Source organism: Atractosteus spatula, chromosome 4 (genome assembly GCF_055471065.1).
Source record: "Atractosteus spatula isolate fAtrSpa1 chromosome 4, fAtrSpa1.hap1, whole genome shotgun sequence".
Lineage (NCBI taxonomy): Eukaryota > Metazoa > Chordata > Actinopteri > Semionotiformes > Lepisosteidae > Atractosteus > Atractosteus spatula.
Genome location: NC_142709.1, coordinates 61668330 through 61685537, shown reverse-complemented (window position 1 = coordinate 61685537; position 17208 = coordinate 61668330). Strand labels below are relative to the sequence as shown.

Here is a 17208-nt window from a genome sequence, read left to right as displayed (position 1 = left end):
ACAATCAAAAGAGGTGTCTACACTCTCCCAGTGAAGTGATTGGCTCACAGATATACATATCCCTATTTCGATTGGCTTATGCCATGGGGCTGGTATGTCCTGTTTCTTCAAATTCCAAAGAACTGCTGAGTGTCTATTTTATGCTTGTTTCTTAAATGTTCTAATGAGTATCACACAAATGAAAAACTTGACCTTAAAGAGATAAACCCTCACAAACATATTCTGTGGAATGCCATGTCATGACAGTTTTCCAAAAGAATTGTTGTTTATTCGTTTGGGAAACAATTTGAACTAATTCTGGTTTTATATTGTAAAGAATGCATTGCAGAAAGTTTTGAAAAGGTCCTCCAAGCCAGTTTGTATAGGAAGACTGTGCATTTAAACAGACTGGTCCATTTTAGTTTTTGAACTGCACACCTAAAGATAAGCAACAGTTTGTTTTTAGCATTATTGCATTTAGTGGGATTGGTGTTTTTTTCCAGTGATGTTACCTAGACAGGTCTTTAGACTGTGCAAGATACATTGTCTTGCTACAGAAATAAAAATTGAAAGGGGAAGAACATGAATAATGGTGATATTCATGGAAAGTGGGAAAGTATGGAAAGTTAATTCAAAATGGACAACCTCAGTGTAAGGTGCAAATGCAGAACAACGTCAAGCAAGATACTCCTTTTGACAGAATTATAAAAATGACAAAAAGCACTATTCTGTGCAGACCTAACCAATATAATCTTTCTACAAAAAGTTCAAGGTTGAGTTTTTTTTTCCCCAGTGGGGAGGAGAGTTTACTGAGTGTCATCATCCTGAGTTTGATAAAACTCTTCAAAGAGAGATTAATGTAAATAAAGAAATGCAGAGCATAAGATGTTTAATCCATAAGACATATCTGAATAGAATTGAACTTAAAAGCTTTTTTGGTTTTTGGAAATAAAGTTGTTCACAGATAAGCTGAGTAAAAACTAGAAGTCAGTTGGTGCCAGAAATTTCAACCAAGTAGACCTTAAACTTAACTTCCCATGGTAGATTATTCTGTTAATTCATAGCTGTTTCAGTTAACTAAGTGAGGTTAAAAGCCGACCCATCCTACGCGACTACATATAGATGGTTTTGTGCTGTGCTACCTGTTGCTCCAGGTATGACGCAATACGGCCCTAAGTATCCATCCGATAACCTCTCTGAAACTCTTGGTTACACTGTGTGGGTCACTCTGTACTTTTAGTTCATGATGAAGATTGCTTTCAGTAGTGGAGCCTGCATTGCTTCATAGCTGATAATGTAGCTTTCCATCTTAAGTGTAACCTATCCAAATTAGACAAGCAAACAAGTGTTTTTACATTGTCTAGTCTTAACAAGATACATCATGCTGTCAGGGAGTAGTAAAGCTTACTCAGATCGCTTCTAATTAACTTAGCCCATTTTGTCAAAGGGGATAGTTACAAAAGCACTGTGTGTGTCACCTGTGCCAATGAAGACCACAAAGCATGAGCAGGGAGAGAAGGATGAGAGAGGTACCCTGTTGCATTCCCAGAAAAGAAGGGACCACTAGCAGTTGATGTCTAACCCCAGAAAGTTCAGACTGTACATACTGTAGTCTAGGCAGGTCAGCCCTAGCCTTGGAGGTGCTGCATGTCCACTCTAAACCCAATGAGTGTGGTGTTGTATATAGAAGTAAATTAAGTATATTAGAAAAAAAACATCAGGCAGAACAAACCATATGGAGGCATTTTTGTTTGGTTTATTAAGAATCTTGAATTTATTTCACAATAAAACACAATTAAGGAATTACATTCTACAGTAATTATATATTTAAGTAGTCTGTTGGTAAAGATGTGACTTTACTAAACCCAGAAAAATAATACGTATTCATGTAAATCAGAGCATTGGGCTTCAGAAGTGGATAATCGTGGGGCAAAGAGCTCTACCCAACAAAAAAATGATTCTTCCATTTTAATCATGCCTCCAGCTTTTGTGCCTTGTTTGAAAGAAGTATTTGTCCAAAAGGGAGTGGGGTGAAGGCACCCTGCATGTACACGATCTTCCCTCTGACAATCGTAGCAAACACCTGTCCACGGAGCCTGAATCCCAGGTATGGCGACAACTGTAACATACCAAGCATCACGTGTCTCATTATGCTTTAGTAACCACAGTCTTGCACGATCTACATGGCTGATCTGTTTGAATCAACTTGACTGTCCTCTTCTTGAACAATGTTCTTTTTTTCTCCTATTTCGAAGACTACATGTAATATTAACTGTTGTCTATTTCGCTTTCCTATTGTCTGGACCTGTGAAAATTGCTGTTGAGCAGATTCCCCTTGGCAAACTGTAGCAACAACTATGACATGATGACTGCTGCTGAAAACCTATTGTTTCTGAATTAGTTTAACTTTCCTTTTCATACTGTATTAGACAGGCTCTGCAGAAGTCTGTGCAAACAAAAAATCTGTGTCTTTTTCAGTAAAAATGTGTAACATTGGAGAAGAAGGTGTAATTTAACCTTGGGATTTTAAAAAGTATATTGATAATATAGTTTGATAATAATAAATAACATAACTGTAGTTTTCTTTATCAGTTTCAACAGGGTGCCTTATACAGAATATTACATAGACAAGGTTTCCCTAGTAACTGTGCTCTTCTGAAATGATCTATATACAGTATATATTATATTGCAGCTACAACGATAAGACTTTACATTGAAATCTGTCTGAATCATCTACCTCTTGAGTAAATGATTTCTTCACCTTGTCCTTCCCTCAAAGAAACATCATTTGTTCTTAAAAACTATACACTTCAATACTTAAATCCTATTTTTTAGGTTTTATTTATTTATTTTTCACCTCCAAGCACAATAAGTTTATTTCCGAATATTACCCTAGATATCTAGCTAGATGAAAAATAAAATGTCCTTTAAATTTCAAAGTTATTTGCTACATATTTGAAAACTAAGGCAAATTCTCCCTTGACAGAAAGGCAACTGACCTTGTTTTTGTGGTGTACGCATGCCTCAGTCACCTGTCATATAGAAATGACTGTTAATAAAACTAAGGGAAAAAAAACACATGAATTCCAACAAAAGAAACAGAGATGACCTCCTTATCATGGAATAGAAAAAAAGACTTTCAGGACGTTTCAGGACGTTTACACGAGGGCTTCAAAATTCTAAAATGGGCTAACAAAATCCACCCATATCCATTTTGAGTTTAAAACAGATATCAGGGCCAGGGGTTCCTGAGGAAAGCAAAATAAAAAGCACTTAACCCTTTACGGAGATCTAGGACTTCCCACCAGTATTTAAAGTCTCTGAACTCTGAATATGGGCTTCAGGGAGGAGGAAGGGAAGGTTTTTAGCAGGCAGTGACATTAGACTGCAGAATCTAGGTGGCCATCTCAAAGAGCAGATGTGACTGGTGGTCTACAATATTTCGTATAATAGCAGAGGTGTTTATTACACAAAAATAAAAATTATGGCAATTAAAGGGTTAAAGGCTGAGAACTAGAGTTCCTCCAATCCTCCAGTCCCCCAGGACCTGTCAGGAGATGCACTGGGGCCCAGGAAGAAATGGCCTGTCTTTGGAGGCTGATTTACTTGAATGAGATGGCTTTGTGAGGGTCATGGGTAGCTGTAAGGTGACAGAAAGAGAGCAAACAGCATAGTTTGTGGGCAGCTTTTTGCATGTACTCCTATGTACTTTCCACATATACAGTTTCTATTTGAAAAGTGAATCTCTCGGCCTCTTGCCTCAAATTCCATATCTGGGTCCCATATGACCAGGTCAGCATCATGTCCTGGGAGGAGAAAACCCTTTTGTCTGTCAAGGTGACAGAGCTCTGCGGGTTTCTGACACAGAATCTTCACCATTTCCGGCACTGAAAATCCCTTCTGACTGGCTGTTGTCCAGAACAGAGAGAGACCTGAGAACAAAATCACAGCAGAAGCAGAGAACAAATGATAGGAAGTGAGACTTGGAATTCCTGTATTTCATGTTAGCGCAAAAGTGAGATGGCCTTATAGGCATTAAAGCAACATTCTCAAAATGTACTGTAGAAGCCTGTGAGAATGCTAACAGATACTACCAGACCAACAAAGAGCCTGGGACAGCACTATCTTATTGACTGTGCTGGGTTAAGTAAATTGATTGGTTTACTTTCTTGTCTGAATGGTAACTGCATCTGGCTGCTGCTTTAATCCCAGGGGTAGGAAAACAGACTTGATGAAATGTCTTTATAGAAAATCAAAAAGTTAATGAGTGACAGGTACAAAATAACTATTTTTATTTAACATATATTTTAGACATATTATACATTTTATAACTTTAAAAATATTAAACAATATTATATTATTGTTTATTACATATTATTATATATAAAAATAAATATATATACAAATATTATTGAATTGCTAATGATATTCAGCTTATTTACAACTAATAGGGATAACGGAACAGTTTTTTGCTAGAAAAAAGTTTATGATCACTACTTGATCAAAGAAACTGTACAAAACATTGCTCACCAGACAGTTTGACCATTTTAACAAAACATATTGTCACCAATCCCAGCCACGGGACTTTGGACAGGTCCTTCAACCTCTGTTATTTTGCAGTCAATAATTACCCCATCTTGTAAATGAGTAGTCCAGTGTTATTTACTCCAGTGTGGCCTTTGGACTGTAGCTAAGGTGAAAGTTCAAAGGCATTTAGATTCTGAAATGAAGAATATTTCACCTTTATAACAGGTGAAATATTTAGTAAAGGGTGATTTTTGCCACATAAAGGCACTTTCTTAATTAACTCTCCACTTTCTCAGAGAGGCCCAAGTAAAATTGGTAATTTTTTGTAAGAGCCGGAGTATTGTAAACAATGTTAGCAATATTCTGTACTGTATATTATAGTATCTCTTAATGGTCCTTAAAATATTAATTACATTGAATCAAGCTGTTAATGAAGATGCTGCATGGTCCACTTCAAAACTCTCCAAAAATATTTGAATACCAATTACTCCTGCAGTGTATGGATAAAATTAGAATTCCTAACCTCAGGGTTAGGTTAGTGTCATGTCTGAGTGTTCGTGTACAGTACAGCATGGTTCTCTATCCTTGGTCCCAGAAAATACTACCCCAGCTCATTTCATGGGACCTCTGTTTGCAGATTTTGGGAATTCATTTACAGCTGAAGGGTACTCAGACCATGCTACCAAATGATCTATAAATTACTTCTTTTAAAAAGATCATCCGCTAAATTAATTTAAATTTACATGAAATTGTTCCAAGTGTTTAGGAATTGTTGATTTAGTGGAGTCCAGGACTGAAGTATGTGTGAATTCTCGGGAGCTTTCAGGGTTGAATAATTAATTGAGAACATGCTACTGTACCAAACTGTAGAGAGGAGATGCCGCCCCAGGCTTGTGTGAAGTTGCCAGTGTCCATTCTCTTCAGTTCTGCGGTGCAGGGTGAGTGATCTGAGACCACCATGTCAATTTGCCCAGCTTTCAGAGCTGACCACAGCCTGTCCTGGAGATGGAAGAACACATGGATTCTAAGTTCTCATATGCCACCCTACCTCTGCTTCATGTACTGTAGATGACACAGCTACATTGTTGTGGATCTGTAGGGCCTGATTTTTTTTAAATAGAAATAACTTAATAAATTAAGGAAGACGAATCCAAGACTGCAATCCAAAATGAGAGAGGCTACATCTACAGGTGTGTCCAATCTTGGTGGAGTGGTGTGGGTACAGGATCTCATTCTACCCCAGCTCTGAACAAGCTAAAGAAGCTGATACAACTAGCTTAACTGGACCTCTCTTCAGGGTCAACTTGTCCTGCTGCTGTTTTAAAGCGACTATAAAAACTTGTAGATACTCCAGGCCTCCCCAGGACCAGGGCTGGACACCTCTGGTTTAAGATAAGCTCCATATCACCATCCCAGATCAGAGATATGTTCGGGTTTAGACATTCCAGTTTGTTCTTCATGAAAGAAAAACAATATAACAAGTACCCGTTTTTGATATTGATTATATTGATTCATTAGTTCAGCAAAAAAAAAACACATTCTGCTTGGCAATGGCTCATCTTTGTTCCCGTGAGTGTTTTGTAGCTGTCACCTGATTGGCCTGTGCTCGGATGGGTGGGCAGCATTTGAACTGTGTGGCACCCGGGGGGATGTGCTCTGCAGAGAGGGTCAGGTAGTGGTGGGTGGTCTCCACAGTCAGAGGGGCACCTGCCTGCCGGGCAGCATGTATGGTCTCCAGTGCCTGGGCAGAAGACAGGTGGACAATGTGGCATCGTACCCTGGAGATGGGTAGAGCAGCCTCACAGTTAACTGTGCTGCGTGACTTGGATGCATGTTTCCAGTTAGATAAAAGATAGAAAGATAGCTGCTATTCAGCTAGCTTGAAAAATGCAGTCTAATCTTCTCTTACTGGTACTGCAGACAGAGCTGAGTGACTGTTTGAATGGCCTGCAGCTCCATGATGTCAGGACGAGACTTGAGGAAGGAGGAATATTCACAGGGATCTGCAACAGATACATGGACATGTCAAAACTATTTTATTCTTTTGCATAATTTGACCATTTTACTGCTCATTACTAAGCAAGCAGCAGCTAGAGGTTTGTACACGATGTTGAGGTATTACAAGCACCTTGAATTGAACCGATTATAGTACTCATGTGCCTAGACTGCTACAATAGACCAATCATTGTGAGACTCTCAGTACAGGCATGTTTGTTTGTAAAATGCAAATTTATTGGTCCTAAGATGAGATGAGTGCTCTATGTCCCTGTCCTAATTAACCTTTTCTCTTTCTGTGGTTTTCACATCGGATTGTTTGCCGGTGTACTGATTCTTTCTTTGTCAGTCAGCCAATTCAGGGTGTTAGGGTTACAAGAAACTGCTGCTGTTCACATTCACTTGATTGTTACTGATCGTCCTGGCCATCAGATGGCTAATAAGGGGCCAACTTCACTGGGTGTGTGTCTGGACATTGCGACAGCTTTAATTCATTCAATGTCTTGTTTGAGAAACTACAGATTGCAGTTAAGATAGATGCAATAAAAAAGATCACTGGGAAGCACAGTCTCATGAAGAGGTCCAGTAGAGAATGGTTTCTTCTGTTTTTTTTTCAGTAGAGGAGATAAGTAAGTAAATAAAAAAGCACTTCACTTAAGTGGCTATTACTTAATTAACTGTATTCCAGTGTAGAAAGAGCCAGTGTGCAAAGAAAGCCTTGCTTGTTTCTGGTTGGCACATTGATACAGAGAGCAGTTGAAGAGAGCATCTGGAAGGAAGGGAGAATCTCAGGATTCATACTGTTATTTTTATGTTTGTTTCTATTTCATTACTACCGTATATCTTGTTTTGTGTTCAGCCCTCACCTTCCTGTTCTGCGACTTGCTGCTCCACCTCTGTTTCAGCATGGAACTGCAAGGGCCAGGACAAGGCAGTTAGACAAGGCAACAGCCAGCAAGCTTGGCCACTTCAGCCTAAAGTACAGTGGTACAGTCTTCCACCTCCTATACACAGAGCATGACTTAATTTAACTTTGAGAAATGAGGGCCACCTTGGGGGCAATGGCTCAGAAACAGATGTTATTTTTTATGGAGCTCAGGGGCTAAACCAAAATTCCTGTTGTGAGATGGCTATAGTCATTAACCTGAGCATCTCTGCACTTTCTCTGAGTGCTGTGTGGAGAATGAAATTGATTATAATTGATGATGATTCTGCATTTCTCTTACTGTATCAGTGAAGTGAAATAAGCATGTATTTTCTCGAGGTGGGTTTCTGGAACTTGGTTCAGAACCGCTTTCATGTTAAGCCACACGTTGAAGGGATTTTATTTATTTGACCAGAGATGCAAATTGAAATGGCTTTTACCAGCAGGACACTGTCTGTGCCTTGTAACTGGGTCATGGCAGTATGAAGGTCACTGTCGGTCACATGTGGAAACTCCTCCACCCCACTGTGGATAAGAAAGCACTTGAACCCAAGTACCCCTGCCTGGATAAGAGGGCGAATCTCAGACTGCGGAAGCAAACACATGAACACACAATTAACTGCCATGTCTTTATTTTCGCTCTCCTCAATATCACAGGTCAGTCAATCTAAATGATGTTTAACATATTTCCCCATCTAAACAAGAGACCATGACCGGGAAAGATAAAGCAGATTACCTGCAGAATATACTGAATCAATTAACTCTGAAGTTATTTATGGTAGAGGTCACAACATTAAACAAATTACCAAATACTCCTCTAAACCACCGTAATGCCAGAGGCTCGCGATGAATCAGCACAATTAGATAAATGCTGCTGAACTGGAAATGTGTCAATCCTGAAGTGCATTTCTAGGCCTGGACAGGGGATTGGCGAGGATTTTTTTCCGGATTACACGAGAGAGTGTGGGGAGATTAGAGTACAGGCACTGATTTGAGTGAAAGTCCCAGTTCCTTACCTGGTTGCCAGGGACCACCCCTCCCCAGAATGCCGTGTCCACAAAACACTGTCCCCTTGCAGCCTGCACCTTGGTCAGAAAGTTCCTGACAGTGGTGGTGGGAGGGATGCTGTTGCTGCAAGAACAAGGAGCAAGATAATCCTTTTTTTAACTCAAATAATAATAATACATTTCCTTACACTTATATAGCTCTTTTCTAGACCCTCCTCTCAAAGCACATTACAGCTAATGGGGACCCCCCTCCACCACCACCAATGTACAGCCCCACCTGGATGATGTGACGGCAGCCATAGTGCGCCAGAATGCTCACCACACACCAGCTATCGGTGGGGAGGAGAACAGCCAGTTCGGAGATGGGGATTATTTGGAGGCCATGATTGGTAAAGGCCAGGGGGAAATTTGGAGTAACATCCCTACATAACACGAAACGCCCTTTGATTTAATCCATTGTTTACATTTTCTATTTTCAAAACAAATCGGTTATATTGTCATATCAATAACCTTAGTGGCAGACTTAAGAAACCACAAACTGGCAGCAGATCTATGACATTTTAATGAGGGGTTTACCAAGGATCTTCACTAAGTTCCTGATAGGCAGGGCAGTGTTCAGGCTGCATAGTTATAAGTGGATGTTAATATTATACGTTGATATAAAAGTGTTTTATTTATGAGAAACGTTAAATAAAAGGAGAATTTAGTATACTAAATATTTTGTACAAAACATTAAGTCCAAAACAAGGTCTGACATCTATAGTCACACAAACTAGTTAACAGCACACGTTTTGGGAGATGTTGACAAATGATACCTCACACATCCTTAGAGCATGCAGACCTTTTTTGCCTTTGTTCATTTGTTTCATGTAAGCCACCCATTATTTACCAAATGTAATACAGTATGATGGTCTCAATCTGTGCAAAGAAGCTGAATACATGTCCTACATTGCACAAGGAAATTAAGTGCAATTTCAGCTGGCAGTCAATGAGGCGCAGAAGACCTGTCTGTCCTTACAGAGGCATGTCCACAATGGTGGTCACCCCCCCTGCCGCGGCTGCCCGTGTAGCTGTCCAGAAGCCCTCCCAGGTGGTGCGTCCGGGCTCGTTCACGTGGACGTGACAGTCCACAATCCCAGGCATCACCAGTCGTTCACCCACGTCCAGCACCTGCCAACAAAGCATAACAAGCACTCAAAGACTCATGTTTGTCTCCTTCATGCCTGCTAACATCTAACATAGCTGGCAGAACAGACACTTAACCTGCATTAGGTTAGTCTGGGACTTTCTAGTATGGGCTTTCACCTTTGCCTTGGTCCTGCATATTAATGCAGTGCCGTAGAAAGTTGTGCCCCCTAGTGGACGCCCAGAGTTAAAAAGAAAACTTCCCATGTGTCCACTATCCATTTTTATACATTAAGAGTTCATGTTTTTCTTCTCTGGTTTTTTAGGTCCTCCTTACACTTATTCCAAAACGTACAAAGTAGTCTGTCTTACAGTTTGTATTACGCAGGGGCTGGGAATGGGAGAGAATTCCTTAGATCCTGCTTGCCGTTCTGATTTGACCTCTTCTCCCCCTGATTTGAAAAAATAGTCACACATTTCTTATTGATTTGCCTTTTTACAGATTCTGTCCAGCAGGTGGAGTTTGCTGGACATTGTACAACACAGAGGGAGCTGTTCTTACCTCATACGGTGCTCCTAAGCCTTGGTCAGAATCAGTGAGGATGTCTTGAATTTTTCCTCCTTGGATTATGATGACCCCAGGTCGGATTTCATTGCCATAAAGCACTCTCTGGCTCCTCAGTGCTCTAACAGTGGACCCAGGCTTCATCTTGCTAGCCTAAGTATTTAGATATTCATAGAATAGATGTTATCAACCTGCCTTTTTCTAAGTGTGGACTGTAATAGTGCCCCATCTAGTTTTCCAGTACCTGTTTCTCACAATCCTCTCTGGCACGACTCCTCCTTCATCTCTTGCATAACTAAACAGCAATACCGATAAGAGTTTGTTGACCTGTGCTTTTTTTTTCTATTCTCTGCTTCCATGAACAATAAAAAAATGGGAAATAAAAGTGCTATGATCATTTTCAAGCACATTTTCAAGCCTGCTTAATTAGAACATACTGTAAGTATGATTACAGTCGTGATCTTGCTCCATTCCTACAGTAATAATAATACTAATAATAATAATAATAATAAAAACTTTATTTTATATAGCACCTTTAAAAAGTGGCTTCTCAAAGCACTTTACAGAATGACAACAACAATAAATAAAAAGAATACACAAGATAAAACACAAGTACAATACACAGAGGAGACTGTGGATGGTGGTACTAAGTATAATAGGAGCAGAGGGGTGAAGAATGGAACCAGTTAAGTAAAGGCTTTTCTAAAGAAGAGGGTTTTGAGTCTGGATTCGAAGGAGTTTAGAGAAGGTGAGTCTCCTGTATCCTTGGGGAGAGAGTTCCAGACCTCGGGGGCATAACAGGAGAAGGCCCTGTCACCCATAGAATGTAGACGGGCTTGGGGGACAGTTAGGAGACTAGATAACGCACTCATTTAAATTGTGCTTGTGTCCTTGGAGTAGCTGGTTCTTGAATTAGTTTTCTGGCACGAATTTATTGATACTTTTCAGGATTAGAAATATTTCTATCAAGCCACCCTGTACTTTTTGCAACCACGATTACTGTGTTTTTGCTGTGAGTTAACCAAGAGAAATTCGTTCATTGTTTTCCTGAAACCATCACATAAAAAGGCAAGCACACCTTCTGTGAGTTGATTGCATTTCATTTTCTGAGGTTTGGATTGGTGTGCAGCTGCAGTATTTAAGTGTCAGCAGGTTTGAAGTCCATTACCACCTTTAACCTAAACAAAGATATAAACTGTTGCTGAAGCTGTGCATTTATTACCTAAGGGACACAGGTGTGCTTGAGCTTCGATGTGATGGCCTCTATACGCTGTAAAAAAGCTGTGGTTAGGAAAGGTGGTGCACCTCTTTAAGACAGCTCACAGCAACATCTCTTTCTGCTGATCAATTATTTACAACTCAGCTCCACTTAAATGAGACTGAGCAGTTAGGAAACATTCGAGACATGTCCTTTTATTAAATGCAATATTCACAAGACATTCACAACTGCAGTTTTTTTTATATTGAACATCAATTCAGTCTTAAGAAAATTCTAATAAACATTACATTGTTTGTGCCATAGACAAGGCAAAATCTAAAACTCCTCCTGACATTTTCTAGGGAAAACCCTACACTTTTATGTTTAAAAAGAGAGATTACTCTTGAAACAAAGCCAACTTATATTAACTATCTTAATATACAGGTAAAATAAATTATAATAGTTTTCCCAGGTTATAACATTATTTAATAACATTAATGTTATAATTATAACATTAGAAATCCAATGTTATCCAAAGACATGATGACTCACAATATAAAGTATTTTAAGTATTTTTACTTCAGCAAAACCAAACACCATATTTAAAAAAAAAACTTGGTCAGAATAAAGAAACAAAAAATATATTCATTACTCATTGCTGTTAGTATAACCGGAGGGTCTAAAGGACCTCACCTTTGCAAAGATGTGGGTTAAAAAAGGCAAGTCTGTCATTTTCATTTCCGTGCTAAAAGCAAACATTTAGTGAATCAGCCCTGGGTCTCCTACATTTTCTGGAAGTATCACCTACAGAGATACTTTACGATATGTTCAGTATATTTTCTCACATTCAGGTCTGAAAATATAACATCTTGTGCTACTGATGACTGGAGATGGTCATCATCTCATTACCTTGACTTAATTTATCTTCACATATTTATGTGGCCGGGCTGGGATGCTGCCCTACCCTAAATTGAATGGACTGAGCTGAAGAGGATCCCCAGGACACCTCGGGCCCTAGCCAGCCCATTGTACCTACCCTGTCTAAATAAACATGGTGCCATGGCACTGGCCCATTTTATAGGGTAATATTAGTTTTGTTAGTGAATGTTTCATTGTTTGTTGTCATTCAGACAGACCTTTTTATGCTTGAAATAGTAAATTGCACTTACAGTTTCATTCTTTTCTATAGAAGCCTTGTTTTAAAAGTGATTGGAAGGCTGCATTATTAGACAACAAACAATAATGGGCTGTTGAGGTCGTCCCTGGTTGCCCTGTCACTGTATACTTTGTTAAAATAAAATGGAGTCTAATCAATTACAAAAAGCACATTATTTTTTACATTTCATAATCTGTTATTGAAAAAAGCTTAATACTGTTTCAGATTTAGGTGACTAGGATGTGTTTCTAAGAGTTTAGATAAAGTGTGTGACACCTGGCAGTGTAAACAGTTCCAGCTTCAAAGCAAAGAGGATGTTTGCTGAGATATCCAAAAACAATTGGAAGTTTACCTCAGTATACCTAGGTAATTAAATTGTAGGTTTATGATTGTGAGTGAGCAGTCCAGAAACACACCATATACGATCACATTAAGACCACTCTGTAGGCTTCATTTAAAGTTCAGTACTTTGTAGCAGACTAAGGTTTTCTGGGTGATTAGGTTGTTAGGCCTCTGGAACGCCTTGTTTGTACATGCTGTAAACACAGTAACTTGTATGCTGTATGTTTTGTTGTGTGTAGTGTAGTATTTGTCTTTGTCATTGTAAATAATTATTTGATTAACCAAGTGTGCCTGGATTATTACTCTTTTCACCAAAGATGTGCCAGAGAATAAAGAATTCACATGCCTCTAATTATACCAACCGCTCATGTATATTCTGGAAAAAAATCACTTACAAGTTGGGGGTTATGAATATCTATTTTATTTATTGACTAAATGGAGTGATGGCTCTGTGGCTAAGGATCTGTGTCTGTGGCTAGAAGGTTGCTGGTTCAAATTGTGCGGCTGGCAGAGGAATCCTACTCCGTTGGGCTCCTGGGTAAGGCCCTTAACCCCAGCTGCTCCAGGGGCGCTGTACAATGGCTGACCCTGAGCTCTAACCCCAAGCTTCTCTCCCTGTCTGTGTGCCTCATGGAGAGCAAGCTGGGGTATGCAAAAAGATGAACTCTTAATGCAAGAAATTGTATGTGGCTAATAAAGTGATCTTATCTTATCTTATCTTAAACTGCTTGGTCAATTCCTCAGTTTCACCATTTTCATAACCTCCATGATCTAAAAGTCATTAATCATTTATCATTTCTGACGAAACATGATGAATTACATAATGTGTGGCGTAAGATGCACAATACCATATTTGGCAGATTTTCTAGTAAAATAAGTTAGTGCTAAGGATTCTCACAATTTTTATTTAATAAAACAGACTCAATGCTATTACTAAATTTCCACTGATCTGTGATATTCTTTTTTACAGGCTGTTGATCTATAGCACCCAATATACCTCTTGCAGCTCAATTTAGAAACAAAGGACAGAGCTGCTATCCGATATTTCTGCATCCAATATTACTGCAGATGCATACCCGAGCCTGGATGTAAGCACTGAAATGTTTCCCTTGCTTGAATCACCTAAAGATATTTATTGTCTCTGAGAGGAGGTAGTGAGACACAGGACTGCGTAGAGAGTAAGGTCCACAGGCAGTACAATTACATTGTGTTTCATCAGGCTGAAACGTAACCCTACCCCTGCCATGCTGTGGCACCTTCCAGATCTGCTGGAGACTCGGCTACCCTTCACTCCCCTGTATTGTGAGTGGACCTCCTCAACAATGGATCCACCTCATTCCCACACTGCAGACGCAGGCTTGCTTGCACGTCATGATTTAACCATTCAGTGTGACTGATCTGCCAGCCTCCTTTAAAGGGGTAGACCTATGCATAATTGTTTTTTTCCATTTACCCTTTTTAGAAAGGTGGGGCAATGTACGTATTCTATAGTGTACACTTTCAGTGTGCCTGTTTGTGAACTTATTTTATTTGTAGTGCTATATAGACTAAAAATAATAGTTTCATGCTACATTTCAATAGCAACATAACATCCAACTTCTATTGTTAAATGGCTACCTATAAATCTACTATAACATAGCAACAACTTCCGTTTTAAAAACAAACTTAAACTCTCATTTTAATTAAATACTTAATTTGAATCAGGTTTCCAGTGCAAGTCTAAATATTACTGTATATATATTAGACATTCAACAAAACAGAAGTTAAATCCAGAGCAGAATGGATGATGTATTTATATGAGAATAAGACATTCCTCATGCAAATAGATTTGATGGGACACTTTATTATGGAGCTTGAAAAAAAGGAAGGTGAACAAAAATAGCTTGAGTTAAACATATATGTTTGGGAAAGGTTCTAGCAAGGAGCAAGTGTGGTACTGCTGGATCTCCCAGGCCCGTGGTGCCACAATCTTTATGTTTCAGCTCTCATATTGGAATGATTCTCAGATCTGAATATAAATCCGTTTCCACATCAAGACTTAACATACCTTGGTATTCTGGTATACCTCTATTCTGGATTTACGAACATCAGACAGCTTTCTCTTTCCTACCTAAAATAAGTTTCACGTTTTGCATTATTTTTGTCACTGCAGTTAATGGTTTCTCTCTCTGTATGATACCCGTACCTATCTTTTTCACTAACGTTGTTTCATGTGCTATTGTAGCTATGATGTGTATATTATATATCGAATGTCAGGATAATAATTAATCTTACTGTGCTCCTTACTCAAAACTCTATGCCTATAATCAATAATAATAATTGCTTACACTTCTATAGCGCTTTTCTGGACACTCCACATAAAGCGCTTTACAGGTAATGGGGACTCCTCTCCACCACCACCAATGTGCAGCATCCACCTGTGCTTCTAAAAGATGGTATATTCTTCTTATTTTATTCATACTTTATATGAATATGCTTTCATTTGTGAGTTCAGTGAGCTTTTGTCTTACTTTAAGAATGAGGATCCATTGCCCTTAAACTTTCAATCACACTGAAATGCTTTAGTATAATGTTTAGATGTTAATTCCCGTCCTTTTAGAATCACAATCAAAGGAAGTATGTGCATTTACTTTTAATGTTGTATTTAAAAAATAGCTATGATTTTATTTGAATAATTAGTTATGCCAACAGCTGGTCCTCATAATATTACTATTGTGATTATGATATTATGATAAAGGGTATTTTGGAAACAGATGGCATGGAAGTATACAACTTTATTGAACTAACAGGTCTTATTACAGTAAAATGAACAGAGAATGGGAAAACTTAAACTGCTGCAATGTAAACATCGTGGAAAATATCTGTAGATCTGTACTGCAAAGTTGAAGTAGCAACAAATTTCACTTATGTAATAAACACCCATGTACGCTGAAGGCTGGAGTGTGTGAAAAGGTTTTGTGCACTTAACAATGTCTCTAAGTGGAAGAAGATAGTACAAGGGGAAAACAGGAGTAGCAATAAGAATTGCCCACTACACAGAGGAACACATTTACCAAGGCACATGCAACCTGCAATCACACATCACAGTGCACCCTTAACACACACACATGCATTAACAACATCTGACCAGAAGTAAGTGCAAAATGTAATATCATCTTTTTGAGAATACATGTCTCCACAGACAACCCATAACTCTTAGTTCTTCATGCTAAGTGTGTGCAAATAATCTCTTCTTAGTAGATCCAAGCTCTCTGAAGTATTAAGAGATAAAGACATATCTTATCAGGTGACAGCTCTTGGCCTCACTTTTATTTAAATGTCACAATTTGTCAGGGGTGAATTAACTGAGAATCAGATAGCTACCATGTACCAGAAGAGGCTGCAGATAATATATATATATACCTGTATGCGGGTACTTTGTAAAGTTTCAATGGTATCATTCTAACTGTTTTCTTTTTAATCCCCATGGTTCATATTTTAGTATTATCATGAAGGACGTTTTATTATTCATTTCAGGAAGCACATTTAACCATTTTCATAGCCTGACTGGACATTACAACTTGACTGAACGCATGGAACAATGGCCTGCATTGTTTATTATTGGGGATTACAAATACAATAACAAAAGCCCAATTCACCAACATGAATGATGGGTTTCTGTTTCCATGTTTGTAAAATATATATTTATTTTGGTCAGTGTGGTGTATGATCCTCCTAGCAAGCCTGGGCCACAATCTAGAATTGTTTTTTGTATGTGTGTGTGTGTACAAATCTCCCATGGGATGTCTCTCCCTCACTGTTCTCTCTCCCCTCCCCTCTCTCTGCTGCATTGATGCTGCTGCCTCTCTCAGTGATGATGTCACTGGCTCAGTGCAACTCAGCATCCCTGCCCTAGTCAATCAACAGAGCCATTTTGCCTTTGGATTGTGGAGCACACAACACCCAGATCCCACCCCCCCCCAACCCCCAACGATCCATTCTGTACCAGGCCACAGAACGCATCTGGCTATACCCACCCAGGGTGTAGTGTTGCCTGGTGGCCGCCTGCTTGGTTGTGGGGAGTCAGGGACGGTGGAAGAGCTGAAACAGGGCTGTGGAGAAGCTGGACTGGAAGCAACAAGGAGCCACCCAGCAGACCAAAAAACAGAAGCCTCACTGACCTGTAAACATACAAAAGGTAAGATTTTGATGTATCATTGTGCAGCAGAGGTTATTTTGTTTTTCCTTTTTTTCTGAAAATATTCTGTGGATGGTCTAGGGTATTAGTAATTATTCTGGGGTGCGTGTCTGAGCTGGTGTGTCCGTTGAGGACTGTCAGCATTCCCAGATCATGTCTGGAGATTGGCAAACAGGGATTTTAAGGGGCACTGCGACATATATTTGCTCTAG

At 39.2% G+C, this 17208-nt stretch overlaps 2 protein-coding genes across 3 annotated transcripts in view; one reads left to right on the top strand and one right to left on the bottom strand.

Moving 5' to 3' along the window:
* Positions 1-1736: 1736 nt before the first annotated feature.
* Positions 1737-10368, bottom strand: LOC148836763 (allantoinase, mitochondrial). Of its 2 annotated transcripts, none has more exons than XM_088915019.1 (11): positions 10121-10368; positions 9452-9603; positions 8443-8557; positions 7867-8013; positions 7368-7413; positions 6416-6509; positions 6098-6284; positions 5367-5505; positions 3739-3911; positions 2979-3011; positions 1737-2098 (listed from the first exon to the last, which is right to left on the bottom strand). In XM_088915019.1, the coding sequence occupies exons 1-11, from the start codon at positions 10265-10267 to the stop codon at positions 1952-1954; spliced, it is 1380 nt and encodes a 459-aa protein (XP_088771145.1). In that variant the 5' UTR covers positions 10268-10368; the 3' UTR covers positions 1737-1951. The 2 variants fall into 2 exon arrangements, 1 of the variants encoding a protein (XP_088771145.1); XR_016091020.1 differs by having other exon boundaries at positions 2033-2098; positions 2979-3619.
* Positions 10369-16723: 6355 nt separating this feature from the next.
* The window catches only part of kif1aa (kinesin family member 1Aa), a 91044-nt gene continuing 90559 nt past the window's right edge, over positions 16724-17208 (top strand). The window contains exon 1 of the mRNA XM_088912614.1: positions 16724-16996. The gene's annotated coding sequence lies outside the window, so the exon portion shown is untranslated. The remainder of the gene's footprint in view (positions 16997-17208) is intronic.

Bases quoted from the DNA above. Each gene is read 5' to 3' on its own strand.
- LOC148836763 (XM_088915019.1), bottom strand. From the start codon at position 10,267: ATGAAGCCTGGGTCCACTGTTAGAGCACTGAGGAGCCAGAGAGTGCTT. The intron at 5,506-6,097 runs GTGACAGCTACA...TTCCATCTCCAG, and splicing joins TCCGAGCACAGGCCAATCAG to GACAGGCTGTGGTCAGCTCT. The intron at 3,012-3,738 runs GCAAGAGGCCGA...TCTATATGACAG, and splicing joins ACCCAGATATGGAATTTGAG to GTGACTGAGGCATGCGTACA.